Genomic DNA, 15,979 nt, shown 5'->3' on the forward strand with positions numbered 1-15,979 from the left:
GGAAGAGGGGTGCAAAGGCGATCCTGTATCCCCATGACTGAGAACACCATTACCCCACTACCATCCAAACAGTGCTACCCCGTTATTTTCCTTCCCTTCCCTTCAGTTGTCTTTTCCTGTAGCAGCTTTTTTACTCCATCAGCATGGTTATTAATTTAGGCATGCTTGTTTTAGATGTGGTAGAACTCCTGTCCACCTTCCTTGGCTCTTACCAAACAAATATAATTTTTGGCTTGTTTGGGGCTACTTTGCGTGGTTTGGCTTTTTGGTTTTAAGAATCTTTGAGAAAGAAACCAAACAATTTGGCAAAGTATATATTCCTTACTAAAGCAAGATTTAATTTTTTAAAAGAACTACTACTAGCCTGTGTGCACATTTAATCCTGTGTGTATGAGAGTGCAGTGAAAAGGACTAAAGTTCATTATCTACATGTATGAATCTGTCAAAAAATAAATCTATAGAATTAATTGCAGTATGAAGTGAATAAAATTTGAATCAGACCTGTGACTTAATACCAACAGTTGTTTTCTGGTTTTGTTTTTCCTAAAAACAGGAAGGGGATGATTATGAAGTCATTCCCAATAGTAACTTCTATGTGTCTAGAACAGCCTACAGAGATAATACTTCTGTCTATCATATAAGTGGAAAGAAAAGGACATTTAAAGATGTTGGAAATCTTCTTCGAAGCCATGGAATTGACCTGGACCATAATAGATTTTTAATCTTGCAGGTAAGTTATTAAGGACTTTGGAGGTTCATGTTGTGTTGTTTCGTTTTTTGATAAACCTTGAGGGGGGCTGATCTGTTTGATGGATCCTGCTGTGAGACCTTAAAGTGCTGTAGCAGCACATCATGGTTTACATGCTACAGTCAAGATGCGAATCATTATTTGCTGCTCTAGAAATTTAAGGAAATTCATTCACAGTTATATTGTTACCACATGTTCATTTTGTGTTTGTATATATTGACATACTTGTTCCACTCTAGCAGCACGTAAATATTGGCGTAGTGAAATAAATATTAAACACCAATATTATTGTGCTGCTTTAGTGTGACAGGGATACAGCAGCTACTCATCATGTCTGTTTGTATTTCCCTTTAAGATAGCATTTTTAAATGCGATCTTTTAATAGTGTGTCCTTTTCTGTTTGAATTTTCCTAAACACCTAATTTAACTTTTTAGCATTTAGAATAGTTACATGAAAGTTAAATCAGGTTGGATTTGTTTTGTTTACAATAGCCTAATTTCTTAAACCAGTACTATTAATATTAGAATGTAACTGGTAAATATATTAAGTATCACAGCTGCTGAAGTCTTTTTTTTTTTAGTCTAAAAATTAAGTACCCTGTATTATGTTAATTTTTTATTAGAGTCCTCGTTTGGTTTTGGTTTTGGTTTGTTGCTCTTGTTGTTTTTAAGAAAAAGTATATTCTGCCAATATAACTTCACAGGAAGAAATTTTTGTCTTTCCTATCTTTTTTTTTTTCTTGGTTTGTTTTTAGTGTAAAACTGTGGCTTTGTCAGGTATAAAAAAGAAAGATATTTCCCATGGTGAAATGGCTACTGATATATGCTATGGTATCTTGGGTTGCTGATTTTAAAATAAGTTGGAAATTTTGATTTGATACTAAATGTTTTGTTGGGGTGACTAAGCGTCCCCAGTAACAAACATTAAATTGTTTGTAATGGGGCAAATATTTTTATCTGTATTCTTCTGGAGATTTTTTTTTATGATTACTTTTTTTTAACATTTATTATTATTTTTATTTTATGTGCACGAGTGTATTACCTGCGTGTATGTGAGTGCACCCGTGTCATGCAATGCCGCCAAGGTCAGAAGAGGGCTTCGGATTCCCTTGAAACTGGACTTAAGGACGGTTCATAGCCGCCATGTGGGTGCTGGGAATCAAACCCAGGTCCTCTGCAAGAGCAGTCAGTGCTCTTAACCGCTGAGCCAACTCTCCAGCCCCTTATGATTACTTTTAAATAAACAAAGCCTACAAAGCAATTAATGACATATAATGTTAATACCCTTAATTATCAGACACAGTAAAATCACAATACTTCACTGAACCAAAGTTATTTAAAAATGAATATTGAGAAATCAGTTACAGATATGCTTATAAAAAGATTTGATTTTATGTAAATGTAGTCTTAAAACATTGTGGGGTATTTTTGTTTGGTTTTTAAATCAGTTTGTGCCATTTTGTTGGTTTCCATATTCAGGAATTTGGCTCAGTTAACTAAATAAAAAGTTAAATTCCTTTGTAATACTAAATTTAATGATAATAAAATTTTTACAGAAAACTGTGCTTTTGTTCTTTGCTATTTGTTTGCTTTTATCTTGGGATAATCAACATTTTGTACTTGTGCAAAGACTCAACAAAATTAAGTGGACTGTTTTAGGCTTTCTAAGTAAAATTTTTTGTACAGCTTATTTCTATGTGATTGGGTAATAAAGGGAGCTATAGAGTAATTTTACAAAGAATTGTAAACTGTCAAGTTTAGATTCAGACAAATGATTCTGAAGTGCTAGGATGCTCTTTGTCCTCATCTTCTAAACTTTTCTCTGTGCTCTTAACATTAAATTACATTGTTTAAAAGTATTTCTGCCCAGATAATACAAAATTAAACATACCAAGTTAACAGATTCATTTTGATTTGAATAAATTTAGATAAGAAAACTCACCTTTTTTGGAAGAAAAAGCAGGACTTGGGCTAAGTAGAACTAATAGTATACTGTTAAATTTGAGACAAAGTAGCAGTAGTTCCTCTGATTTTTCTTAGCTCCTTAATCAAAAATCTTTGACTTTTATGCTAATAAGACGTAAAGCATTTGAAGGTAAGTAAGACTGAAATTTTTTTTTTATTAGTGTCTCTACCACTGGCTTACATTTGTCCTTAAAACTACCCATGGAATAGACAAGCTAGGAAACAAGAAACAATGTCATAATATCAGCACCCAAGATAAAAGTGATTACATTGAGTGTAATATACAGACTAATTGGGCAATGATCATGATTAACATACTAAATAATTTAAATTTAGAAAAAGCAAGTTATTTATTTCATAAGTAACTATTACTTAATAGATTCAATTGCTTTTGCTCCATTCAAGGGTAGAAAAATAATACCCATATGCTTCTATTACACTTCAAAGTTATATTAATTGCTATCCTCGGGGTGGTTTTGTAAACTCCCTAAAAAGCTGAAACTGGTAGCATGACCTAGATTTTCTCAAATTTTTCAACTTTGTGTGTTTTGGGCTTCATTTTACAAAATGAAATAAAATAAGAACCAGTTTTTTTGTTGCTGTTTTCTACTTCAGAGAATGGATTCATCTAGATCTGAGTTTGTGGCTTGTGTTTTTTAATGTGTCTTTGTTGCTTTTCTTATTAATATAATTCTGCAGTTCGTAGCATATAAACTATTTGTTGAAGTCTCTTTAGTTGTGAGAAAAGGCTATGGCTGTAATTTGAAAAGAAATTTTGAATTATCAATAATGGGTCAGTTTTCAAAAGGTGTCTGATGCAGTGTCTCAACTATGAAAAAAAGATAGGAAGCTGTCCCTTAGCCAGAGCACTTACTTTAGACGGATATTAATTTGGGGGATTTTATTTCTTGGCCTCTGGTAGAACAAATTAGAGTAAAATGAGAAGATAAAAAATACTTTATAATGCAATGAAAAGTATAGAAAAATGAAGATTATTGAGGTAAATAAAAATTTTAAAACCCAAGGGGTTAGAATATAGATCACTGGTAATATTTGTCTGGGACACATGATGTTTGATATCCAGAACTGAGAGGAAAATTTAAAGCTCATTTAACTTATATTTTAATGAAAACAAATGGACATCTTTCTTGTTAATTCCTTTTAGATTTTGACTTTTTAGTACATAGTCTCAGGGCTGGAGAGATGGCTCAGCAGTTAAGAACACTGGTTGTTCTTGCAGAAGACCCGGGTTCAAATCCCAGCACCCACATGGCAGCTAACAACTGTTCATAAATCAAGTCCCAGGGGATCCAACAACCTCTTCTGACCTCCGCGGGCATTGTACGAAATGGGTGCACTTAACTGCGTGCAGGCAATACACGCATACACATAAAGTAAAAATAATAGATAAAATTTTTTTAAGAAGACATAGTCTCTCACTGTGGCTTATGCCATCCTCAAACTCACCATCCCTTCAGTTTGAACATGCCTGCCTTCCTTGATTTTTAACCTTTATATGCCGGTAAATAAGGTTATCAGGGAATGGTATAACCATTATGCCTGCATGTATTTAAGTGCACCCATGTTTCACAATGCCCACAGAGGCCAGAAAAGGGTGTCAGATCTCTTGGAACTGGAGTTATGGACAATAAGTAGCTACCGTATAGGTGTTGGGATTTGAACCCAGGTCTTCTGCTAGAGCCACAAGTACTCTTATCACTGAATCATCTCTCTAGTCCCCAACATACTTTTTTAAGATTTTTTTTATTTTGAGTATTTATGTAAGTGTTTGCATGCATCTGTGTGCGCACATGTGTGTGCCTGGTGACTGTGAAAGCCAGAACATGGAATTCCCTGGAACTGGAGTTGCAGGCAGTTGTGCACTGCCATGCAGGTATTGGAAACTAAACCTGAGTCCTCTCAAAGAACATGAAGTGCTTCACTGATTATGGAGATAGTCATTGAAACTTTTTTTTTTTTTTTTTTGTCTTATCTTGTCTTTTTGAGACAGTCTCCCTGTAGCCCCAGCTAGCCTGGAACTCACAGAGATCTGCCTACCTCTGCCTCCTGAGCACTGGGATTAAAGGTGTGCACTGCAGTGCCCAGCAGTCCCCTTGAAACATCTTTTAAATGTCAGTGTTCATCACTATTTGTGATTTGGAACCTTGATATGGAAGGGTAACTTTTAAATCTAAAGTGATGCTTTAAAATTATTCCTAAAATATACTAAGCTGCCTTAAGTAAAATCTCTTATGATTTCAGATAGTATAGATTTTTCTGAAAAGTGAGTCTGGGCCTAGAGGACGACACATCTCAGTCCCCGGATTACACTGTAAGTGGCACAAAATGGAAATAGTAAAGAGTGGAATTCGTAGAGCAAGTGAAGAACATCCACAGAAAGAGCCACAAGAAAAGTTCAAAGTTGTCCTAGAAAAACCACAGCAGTCCTAATGGAGATAACTAAAGACCTAACAGATTATACCTCCCTAATTTAGTAGTATAAAGCCAATAATAGAGTACCTGGTTTTAAAAAAAGAATGTAGTATAATACAATCTAAACCATACTGTTGTATGAGACTTAAAATGAAACTATTTTGACTCATAAATGAACTTAATTTGCTTTTAACTGAGCAACTTGATTAGAAAGGAAATTGGCCTTATATCCTTAATCTTATTATGGAAGGAACAAATTACCCAAAAAAAGCAACTACCATAATAAAGGATAAAAGAAGGTTATTCCGTAATATCTATACTCTGTTTCTGCCAGAAGTAATTTGGCCAGGAAATCTGTGATGCTATTAGAAATATTTTTACGTGTGTACACAATTTGACTGGATCTCAACTTTTTTTTTTAATTTTATCATTTTTATTTTATGCGTATGCATGTATTACCTGCATGTAGGTAAGTGCACCTGTGTCATGCAATGCCCACAGAGGACAGAGAGGCTGTTGGATCCCCTGGGACTGGAGTTACGGACAGTTGTTAGCTGCCATGTGGGTGTTGGGATTCGAACCCGGGTCTTCTGTAAGAACAACCAGTGTTCTTAACCGCTGAGCTGTCTTTCCAGCCCCGGATCTCAATTTTCATTGTCTGAAAAAATGGAAACTTAATACCGTATGGCCATTTGACTCAAATTTGAGTTCTCTTTGGCATTTTAAAAATTCACTTAAAAAGACACATTTAGATATTCAGCTTGAATTAGACAGTATATTAGAACATCTGATCTCAGTTGTTTGCTTGCTTTTTGTTTTTCTTGGTGCTGGGAATGGAACTCAGGGCCTTGTACATGGTAGGCAAAAGGTATATCATTGAGCCACATCTGCAGCTCTGGTCTCAATTAACATTTTTATTATAAACACCAGCCCAACACATTTAACACTCTCGATGAGTGGTCTTCAAGTGAGGATAGCTTTACACCCACTGCCCCATGATAGACTGTTTGGGCTTTTTCTAGTTGGTTATAGGGGAATGCTACTGGTACCTAGTGATTTGAAGTCTGGGGTACCATTGAGCAGTTAAAATGCCCAGCACAGTACTCATAATGAAGAAGGACCAGCCTAAAATGTCAGTAGTGCCACTATTGATAAACTTTACTTAAATGAACACTCTGGCTGAGATTCTTAATTTCTTCACTGACTACAGTTGGCTACTATAATCCAAAGCTTTAGGTGTTCTTCCAGGTTCAAATCCTAGCTAACCTTAAAATTATTGTTGCAGGGGGCTGGAGAAAATGACTCAGCAGTTAAGAGCACTGGCTGTTCTTGCAAAGGACCCAGATTCTGTTCCCAGCATCCACATGACAGCTAACAACCATCTTTAACTCCAGTTCTGACCTTCATGAACATTGCATAACCTGGGTACACTTACATGCAGGCAGAACACTCATACACATTCACAAAACAAAAATGTGATTACTGTTGCAAAGATTGGGAAGAACTGACAATAATATATATGTCTACATAATACATTGAATATTAAAATAAATACAGGCACTTTGGCTTAGTTACACTTTATACTTGATCACATTGTGCTCTACTGGATAATCAACTACTGAAGTTGTGATAATGTACAGAACTACTGAAAAGTGTGCCTGCCAATGAGTAGATTGTACGATGTTAAGCATGATACAAATTTCATCCTACTTGTTTATATTTTTACTTTATATGCATGAGAGTTTGGCCTGCATATATGTAAATGTACCCCATGCATGCAGTGCCCATGAAGACCAGAAGCTGTAGACCCTGGAACTGCAAACCGAGAACCAAACCCAGATCCTCTGCAAGAGCAACCAGTGCTCTTAACCACTGAGCTGTCTTTAGCCCCTCCCCTGTTTTGTTTTGTTTTTTTAAGGTTGAGTCATATACACATGTAGAAATGGGAATCACTAAGATATCTTGGTTTACAACTTTTTTTCTTGCCCTCAGCCATTTTGCTAAAAACAAGACATTTTTTATTTTTCTACTTGCTTGCCTATTACCTGTTATGTATGGAAAATGGGAAAGCAACTTCTGTCAAGTAACAGAATTTTGCCTATACATGCTCAGACACAGTTTTCTCTGCTTTAAGCTAATGGTTACTTGCAATCAGCCTTAAGGTTGTTGGTAGCTTTTTCTTTTAGGTTAATCTAAGATTTTGATTATAGTTCAGTTATTAGATTGGTTACAAACAGAAGTTGTCCTTTGTCCAGTTGCCATTAGCTTTCTCTAGTCATGGCGGTCAGATGGGTCTTACATTATTATTATGAGAAATAAGTTCCTTTTCCAGTAAAAACTCATTTTCAGAAAATAAGAACATTTAAGTTTTAGTGAGCTTTTATGAACTACAACACTTGTTGAACTAAAACCAGGTTTATAGAGAAACTGTATATATCTTAATAATTGGTATTGTACTTCATTGACTATTGCTTAATAGAAAAGTGTTTTATTTATATCAAGAAAACATTCTAGATAGGGAAGCTTTGACTTTGTATAAGTACAAATGTATGTATTTAATTTTATAAGAACATATGAAAGGGAATATAAATACATACTTCTCACCTATTACATAAGCAAAGCTACTTGATGAGCATCATTTAGTTAGTTGTTCTGCTATTGGATTTGTTAATTACCCCGATTTTCACTGAAGATTGACTTAGCTACATATGTACAATGAGTATGAAATGTGACTCTTTTTAAAGGGTGAAGTCGAACAGATTGCAATGATGAAACCAAAAGGCCAGACTGAGCACGACGAGGGTATGCTTGAATATTTAGAAGATATAATTGGCTGTGGACGGCTAAATGAACCTATTAAAGTCTTGTGTCGGAGAGTTGAAATATTAAATGAACACAGAGGAGAGAAGGTGAATCTTCTGTCGACACTTGTTGCGAGAATGTCTTGTTGATGGATAAACTAATTTTATTGACTCAAATATTTATGTTTAATAGTTTATAATTATGGAAGAAATACTTTCTTTAATATTTTTGTATTTTGTATATGATGTGTTAAATTTTTAAATCTTTGTTTGTAGTTAAACAGAGTTAAAATGGTGGAAAAGGAAAAAGATGCCCTAGAGGGAGAAAAAAACATAGCCATTGAGTTTCTTACATTGGAAAATGAAATATTTAAAAAAAAGAATCATGTTTGTCAATATTACATGTAAGTACTGTAATCGATTTTATGTAAGTTTCTAAGCATCAAATCAAACCTTTTTTTCCTATAGTAATACGAACACTGATGTGAAAGGTTTTTCTAAAAATCATTTTAAGTGATAAACTCGATTTTAGTGCCCTACTTTGAGTTGGGGGTTATACAGGCATGTATTACTAGTAGTAATTTCATGTACGTGTGCAGTAGTCCCCTCAAATAAGGGATAATGTTCTAAGAACCCTAGCAGTTATCATGGGTAGTAGTACCAAACTCTTACATATATTATGTGTTTTCATTTATGTCTATAGAAATGTATAAAAGTCAGTTGATCTGTCCTACATTTTTTTTAATTCTTATTTTTATTGTTTGGGCTTTCAGGAGTCCTTTTTTCTGCCACCCTGGGTTCTAGGGATAAGATTCTTTTACTCTCTGAGCCATTTTACAGACCCTAGTTTTTTTCTGAATATGTAATACATGTAAATGTGTGGGAGTGCACACCCATGGGGGCATACAGAGAGTAGAGCAAGCCATCAGGTATCTTTCGCTATCTCCTATCTGAGACACGATCTGTGACCAAAGTAGACACTCACTGTTCCAGCTAGCCGGTCAGCAAGCTCTTGGGATCCTCCTTTCTCTTCTACCCTCTTCCCCTCAATGCTGAGCTTAACTGGCATATATAGCCATTCACGTATTTGGTTTGGTTGGTTGGTTGGTTGGTTGGTTGGTTGGTTGGTTGGTTGTTGCCCAAGTGGGTAGTCAAACTCAGATCTTCGTGTTTGCAGAGCAAGTGGTATTATACACTGAGCCATATCCCTGACCCCTCTTTCCCTATTTAATGCCCTAATGCCTCCATTACTTTTATTAGATAATAAAATAAGGGTTCATTGAAAAGAAGCATATCCTGAGAATTAATTCTGATCATCAGTATGGGTGCCAGGTGACTAGAGGGTTAGTGTGTTTTACTGTTGGTACACTGAACAACAACAAAAAGATTAACAGTACTAGACAGCATGTAGCTTAAAAGTAATTGTTTCTGTGATTTATCATTAAGATTTTCAGATGGTGGTCTATCATAAGTAACTGAAACCGAAAAAATCTACAGACTACTATACTATTAAATTCATATAATAGCAGATTAATTTGTTTACATTGAACCTATTTTGTTCCTAAGTTCTATCTAGCCTTGACCCAGAGATTGTACAACACCCTCATAGACCAATTATAAACTGATGACTAAGAATATTTCAGACACATCTGATTTTACTAAGACAGTTAGTTGTACGGTTTTAGAAATGGCATTTTACAATCTCTAATTTTCCCCCTAGTTATGATCTACAGAAACGAATTACTGAAATGGAAACTCAGAAGGAAAAAATTCATGAAAATACTAAAGAAATTACTGAGAAGAGCAATATGTTATCAACTGAAATGAAAGCTAAGAATGCAGCTCTAAAGGATGTTGAGAAGTAATAACCTTTTGGAAAGTATTAAAGTATTTAGATTCAATTTTGTCCTGTGTCTACATGTGAGCTTATTGCTAACACATTGAGTGTAATATATTTTCCAGACAGCATATAAACTACTCTTTCTTTTTGTGCATATATATATATATATATACATATACCTGTATCAAATTCATTGTTACAGATTAAGTACCCCTCTGAAGTCATACAAAGGGGATGCTTCCCCCTAGTGGCACAGTGCATTCAGAATTAAACTTAAGCATTCCATTTGATAATTTAGTCTCCTAGTTTACAAGTTTGATTCAGAGGTAGAATTTGATTATTTTAAATAGACTTAAAGTGTCTATCTTTTACTTTTAGGGAAAATTTTTTATGTGCCTAGATACCATAGTCTCTGGAAAATACAGTAATTCTAGTTAGAAAAACAAGACAACTCTCATAGTAAAAAGTTTAAGTCTTGAACTAGGATAGAAAATCCACTTGGAAGTTTTAGGATCCTGTCTAATAAGAGGTTTGACATGTTTGTAGATGAAGTATACCAGAAAGTGTTTAGAGCTTGACGTTTAAGATAAACATCCAAAATAATGACTAATAATTTGCTTTCTTTAATAGGAATCTCAATAAAACTACAAAATTTATTGAAGAAAATAAAGAAAAATTTACACAGCTAGATTTGGAAGATGTGCAAGTTAGGGAAAAATTAAAACATGCTACAAGTAAAACCAAAAAGCTGGAAAAGCAGTTCCAAAAAGATAAAGAAAAGGTAGGTGTTGGAAAAAAATCCTGAAGTTTTCATATCTAAATATATTTAGTTAACTGTTTTTTACAAATGCACTTGCCTCGTGTTACTGAAAAGAATTAAGTGGGATTCTGAATGTTTTAACTCTGAACATGATTTTATCTCAATGAATGCCTTGTATACATTAACTTTGAGTTTTATGTTACAGTAACATGAACAGTTGTTGGGAAACATTTACCAAATCAAGAATTTTATTTTGATGGTGGTAATAACTTCTTTTTTCCCAAAATAGTAAAGTCATATTTTTTATTAGGTTTTACAGAGTTTTAATGGGTGCGTGCATACACGCATGATACATCTGCATGCATCTGGAGGTTAGAGGACAACCTGATGGGCAGTCCCAAGGACTGAACTCAGATCATCAGTCTTGGGGATACTTACCTTTGCCTGCTGAGCCATCTCCCCATCCCCAAAGCTTTTTTTAAGATTTATTTTTTGAGAGAGAGAGAGAGAGAGAGAGAGAGAGAGAGAGAGTGTGTGTGTGTGTGTGTGTGTGTGTGTGTGTGTGTGTACACATGCATGATACCACTGCATGCTTCTGGAAGTTAGAGGACAACTTGATGGGCAGTTGGTTCTTCCTTTCTACCATGTGAGTCCCAACAGTTTGAACTCAGATCATCAGGCTTGGGAATACTTAAATTTACCTGCTGAGCCATCTCATCATCCCCAAATCTTTTTTTAAGATTTATTTGTGTGTGTGTGTGTGTGTGTGTGTGTGTGTGTGTTATGTGTATGTACAGATAAGTGTCAGTGTCTGAGAAGGCCAGAAGAGTCATTTACCCTAGAACTGGAGTTACAGGTGATTGTGTGCCACCCAGTGTGGGTACTATGAACTAAACGGTCCTAGGCAAGAACAATGCATTTCTCTTAATCACTGAGTCATCTCTCCAGCCCCCCATAGACTTTCAAAAATAATACCTACCTCCTACAAAATTTTATAAAAGCAAGAGACCAGCAAAGATGGAAAAGCTTGTAATTATGTGACAAATTATTCTGAGGTTAAAATTTTAAAAATAAAGTTCGGAATGAATTGTAGAAATGCCTAACTAGCATGGCTCTAATATTTAAATAATTTGGAGATCTCTCAAATTATGTTCATAGCTTTATCAGATATGAATAGATAAATGACACCCAAGCCCCTAAAAATGCTTTGTTCTATATAACACAGTAACTGTAGTTTAGGTTCTACTTGACTTTTAAAGCATTTTCCAAAAGTATTTGTGCTTAATATATTGCTTAACCAAGGTTTTGTGAATGAGTGTTTGAGGACCATAATTTTGGAAATAATGAACTTCTGGTACTAACAAACAAAAGTAACACAGAATACTCATTTTAAACAGTAAGCTGTTAAAGAGGCATTAGTTTTTAACTGTAAAACACTAATGATTACTGTCAGCGTATTTAGGATAAAATATTAACTCTACATAGTAGATCTGAAGGGCTAAAGCTCTGAAATATCTTTAAGATTGGGGGTTGGGAGCAAAGAAAGATAATTTGGTGTATATTGTCTTATGCCGCGGGGGGTACTTTAGATAATTCCATGTCAAGGCATGTTTGGCTAAAGAAGCTTGAACTCATAAGACATGAAAGACAAGTGTAAAGGTCCTGCTAGCAAGATTTCTTTTTTTCCATCAATGAAGGCATTTTTAGAATTTATTTTATTATTAGACTGAGAAAATACATAAGTTACTATTGGAAAATCACTAAACTCAGCTACTTTAAATATAATAAAGAGCCTAAGAAATACTTCATTTTAAGTGTTGATAATATCAGGAGTATGTTCCATACTATTTGTTTTATAATCTGAGGTTGAAGATCTCAAAAGTATACCTGCCAAGAGTGACATCATCATAACTGAGACAACAGCTAGAAGCGCTTCCCTCGAAAAAGAGAAAGAAGAAGAAGAGAAAAAGTTAAAGGAAGTTATGGATAGCCTTAAACAGGAAACACAGGGGCTTCAGAAAGAAAAGGAGGTAAGAGTCTTTATCTGGATGATTTTGGCAACTTTTCCTAACTTAAAGATTGTTTTTGCATAAAGGTGAACTAACAAAAATGTTGCACTCGTGCAGTGGCATGTAAATATTGTAACCCTGGCTACTTGGCAGGCTGAGGTAGGAGGCTGGGAGTGTGACACAGACCTATGCAACATTGCAAGACCCATGTCTCAAAATAGTTGTCTTTTAACCTCTAACCCCTCCCAAAAACTATTCAGCCTAGACTCTGCCCTTTTGTTTTCTGAGGTTTGTTATTTTATTTTCTGTTTGTTTTCCCTTTTTTGCCTTAAATGTTAAATTAACAAGACAATCTGTTATAGTAGGAAATGTGACATGACATACTTTGACGTAGCCGCTCTGTGCAGTCACCAGTTTTTCTCTTTTCATCTCCTAGATTGTTTTCTTGATAACTAATACACTGTCCACCTGTGCAGTCTGGGACCACGCCATGCATAAGTTAGCAACATTGTTCTGTTTGCTTTTATAATATTTGGTATAATGGTATAAAGCTATAGCTCTTGTGTCAGTTTTTGTGTTAAATCCTAGTCCTTCTGCAGATTCTTAGGTCCTCAAGTCATATTCCTCAAGGTGAGGAAGAAAATGTTATCTTTTTTGTATACACAAGGGCTGGTGAGGTGACTCAGCTGGTAAAAGCACACTTGCTTACAATAGAAGGAGAGAACTAAGTAGTCCTCTGACCTCCATGCACTGTGGCACAGGCAGGCCCACACTCTCAACATATACCACACACAACCCTATAAGATGGTAACGTTAAAGTAACCAGTTCTTAACACCTCATTTAAAAGGCACCAAAGGTTGTTAAAAATATGGATCATCTACCCAACAAAACTATAAGCATGAAGCAAGGTGTGGTGTGGTGGTACACATCTTTAATCCTAGCACTTGGAGGCAGAGGTAGGCTTACCTCTGAACTCCAGGCCAACTAGGACCACAGGGAGACCCTGCCTCAGAAAACAAAAAGGCTATAAGCATGAACTTAGCTATATTTATATTCATTGCAGCCTTTTGACAATGCTGAGCATATGAAGTATATATTTTGAAGTTTTTATCTTTTGTGGGTATATGCATGAGTTCAGTGCTCATAGAGGCCAGAAGAAAACATTGGATCCCCTGGAACTGGAGTTACAGGCACTGTAAACCACCTGATGAGGGTTTTGGAAACCAAACTCCAGTTCTCTGCAAGAGCAGCAAGTACTCTGAACCATCTCGCTAGCCCCCAAATAGATCATGGCTTTTTAGTTGACTCCATAAAAGGTCACTGACAATAGATTCTGCTTTGAAATATGTCATGTTTGATGGTCACACTGCAGAAGTCGGGTAGTTGTGTGATTAAAGTCGTGTGAATAATGGAGTTTTCATGATGAAATACTTAGTGGGTGGCAGGTTATGACTGAAATAAAAATGAACTATTTCAATACGAATATCTTTATTTGAGGAAGTTTTCATGTATTAAGGGTATGAAGTCTAACATTTTTTTACTTTCAGTTAATTTTTTGTTTTAGTTTCTAAAATAAGCATGCTCTCTGTCTCCAAGAGCTTTTTTTTTTTTTTTTTTTTTTTAAAGGGGGAGGGTTTTTTTGTAGCCCATCTTTTTGTAGCCCCAGCTGCTGGCCAAGAATTTGCTATATAGACCAATCTGGTCTCAACAGAGGTCTGTCTGCCTCTGCCTCCTGAGTGATAGGGTTAAAGGGAGTATGCTACCGCCAGGCATGGTAGCTCACGCCTTTAGTCCCAGCACTTGGGAGGCAGAGGTAAGTGGATCTCTGAGTTTCAGGACAGCTGGGGCTACAGGGAGACCCTGTCTCAAAAAGACCAAAAAAAAAGGAGTATGCTACCACACCTGGCTTTCACAGAGCTCTTATACCGTCAGTTAAGAGACTGTGTATAGTTCACATTGACAAACTAGGCGTGTACTATTTTGATCTGTTCCATTTATAAGAATTTCTTGATGTATACTGTTCGTAGACTTATATCACCCTCAAGAAGTATAATTTCCATTTTAGCTTAAGCTTGAAAATATATTTCATATTTAATGAACTCATATTTTAACAGAGTCAAGAGAAAGAGCTCATGGGCTTTAACAAATCAGTAAATGAAGCACGTTCAAAGATGGATGTAGCTCAATCAGAACTTGATATCTATCTCAGTCGACATAATACTGCAGTGTCTCAGCTAAGTAAGGCAAAGGAAGCTTTAATAACAGCTTCTGAGACTCTCAAAGAAAGAAAAACTGCAATCGGAGATATAAATACAAAACTCCCTCAAGCTCAACAAGAATTAAAGGAGGTAAATTTTTGCTTCTATATTTTGTTTGAACATTGTGAACTCTATATACATGTTTTTTGTTTTGTGTTTATGAGTGTTTTGCCTGCATGTATGTAAGTGCACTGATGTTATGCAATGCTCACGGAGGCCAAAAGATGGAGTTTCGGACCATTGTTAGCCTCTGTATGAGTGCTAAGAACTGAACCAAGTCCTCCAGAAGAGAAGCCAGTGCTCTTAACCACTGAGCCAGCTCTCCAGCCCTCCTGTATTTGTTTTTAATCTCCAAACTTAAAGTGATTGGTATATAGGTCTTTTCTTACTTATTACAATATCAGAGGAATGAGATGAATATTTCATTATTTTAAATGAGGCTATTAACTAGGACTAGAAGTATAGCTCATGGTAGAGAACTTTTGTAACACGTACAAAAGTCCTAGGTTTGCATGCCCCAATGCCTCCAAAAGAAAAGAGATGGGGAGGTGACTACTGTCTCTAAAAGCATGAAGCAGCAAATAACCACTGCCACAATACCCTAGGAATAATTTTAAAAAATTTCTCAGGCTGAGTATATAGCTCAGTTAGTAGAGTACTTGCTTACCATGCATGGAGCCATGAGTTCAATCCCTAGCACCACATAAAACCAGACATGGTGGTAGATGCTTATATAAGAATAAATGAAAAGCATAATGAATGTGCAAACTGTTAATGGTGTTTTTTTCTCTTTTTATTTTTAATTTTATTGACATAGTTTATTCTCAGAGCTCCAAGGTGTCATAAATTAATTTTAGGGATCTGGAAAGCTGGCTTAGTAGTTAAACATGCTTGCTGCTGTTTGAGAGGACCCAGCATCAGTTCCTAGTACCCATGTTGGATGGTTCACAATCAACTATAAGTCCAGCTTCAGGGGACCCTCTTCTGGACTCCACATGCACCTGCACTCATATTTGCACTTAACCTACACAAAAGGTACACACATGTACATATAATTAAAAACAAAGCAGGGCATGGCATCTCAGGCCTTTAATCCCAGCTCTCAGAGGCAAAGCAGGTGAATCTCTGTGAGTTGGAAATCAGCCTGGTCTACATAGAGTTCCA

The 15,979-nt window shown here is 35.7% G+C and overlaps 1 protein-coding gene across 1 annotated transcript in view; it reads left to right on the forward strand.

Annotated features, from left to right (window-relative positions):
- The window catches only part of Smc4 (structural maintenance of chromosomes 4), a 38,821-nt gene that overhangs the window by 3,773 nt on the left and 19,069 nt on the right, over positions 1 to 15,979 (forward strand). The window contains exons 5-11 of the mRNA XM_008847294.3: positions 554 to 730; positions 7,891 to 8,055; positions 8,224 to 8,351; positions 9,668 to 9,808; positions 10,418 to 10,568; positions 12,413 to 12,577; positions 14,672 to 14,905. Of these exons, the coding sequence (XP_008845516.1) occupies positions 554 to 730; positions 7,891 to 8,055; positions 8,224 to 8,351; positions 9,668 to 9,808; positions 10,418 to 10,568; positions 12,413 to 12,577; positions 14,672 to 14,905 (1,161 nt within the window). The remainder of the gene's footprint in view (positions 1 to 553; positions 731 to 7,890; positions 8,056 to 8,223; positions 8,352 to 9,667; positions 9,809 to 10,417; positions 10,569 to 12,412; positions 12,578 to 14,671; positions 14,906 to 15,979) is intronic.

This window comes from Nannospalax galili, unplaced genomic scaffold (genome assembly GCF_000622305.1).
Source record: "Nannospalax galili isolate Female #2095 unplaced genomic scaffold, S.galili_v1.0 scaffold691, whole genome shotgun sequence".
NCBI classification, from domain to species: domain Eukaryota; kingdom Metazoa; phylum Chordata; class Mammalia; order Rodentia; family Spalacidae; genus Nannospalax; species Nannospalax galili.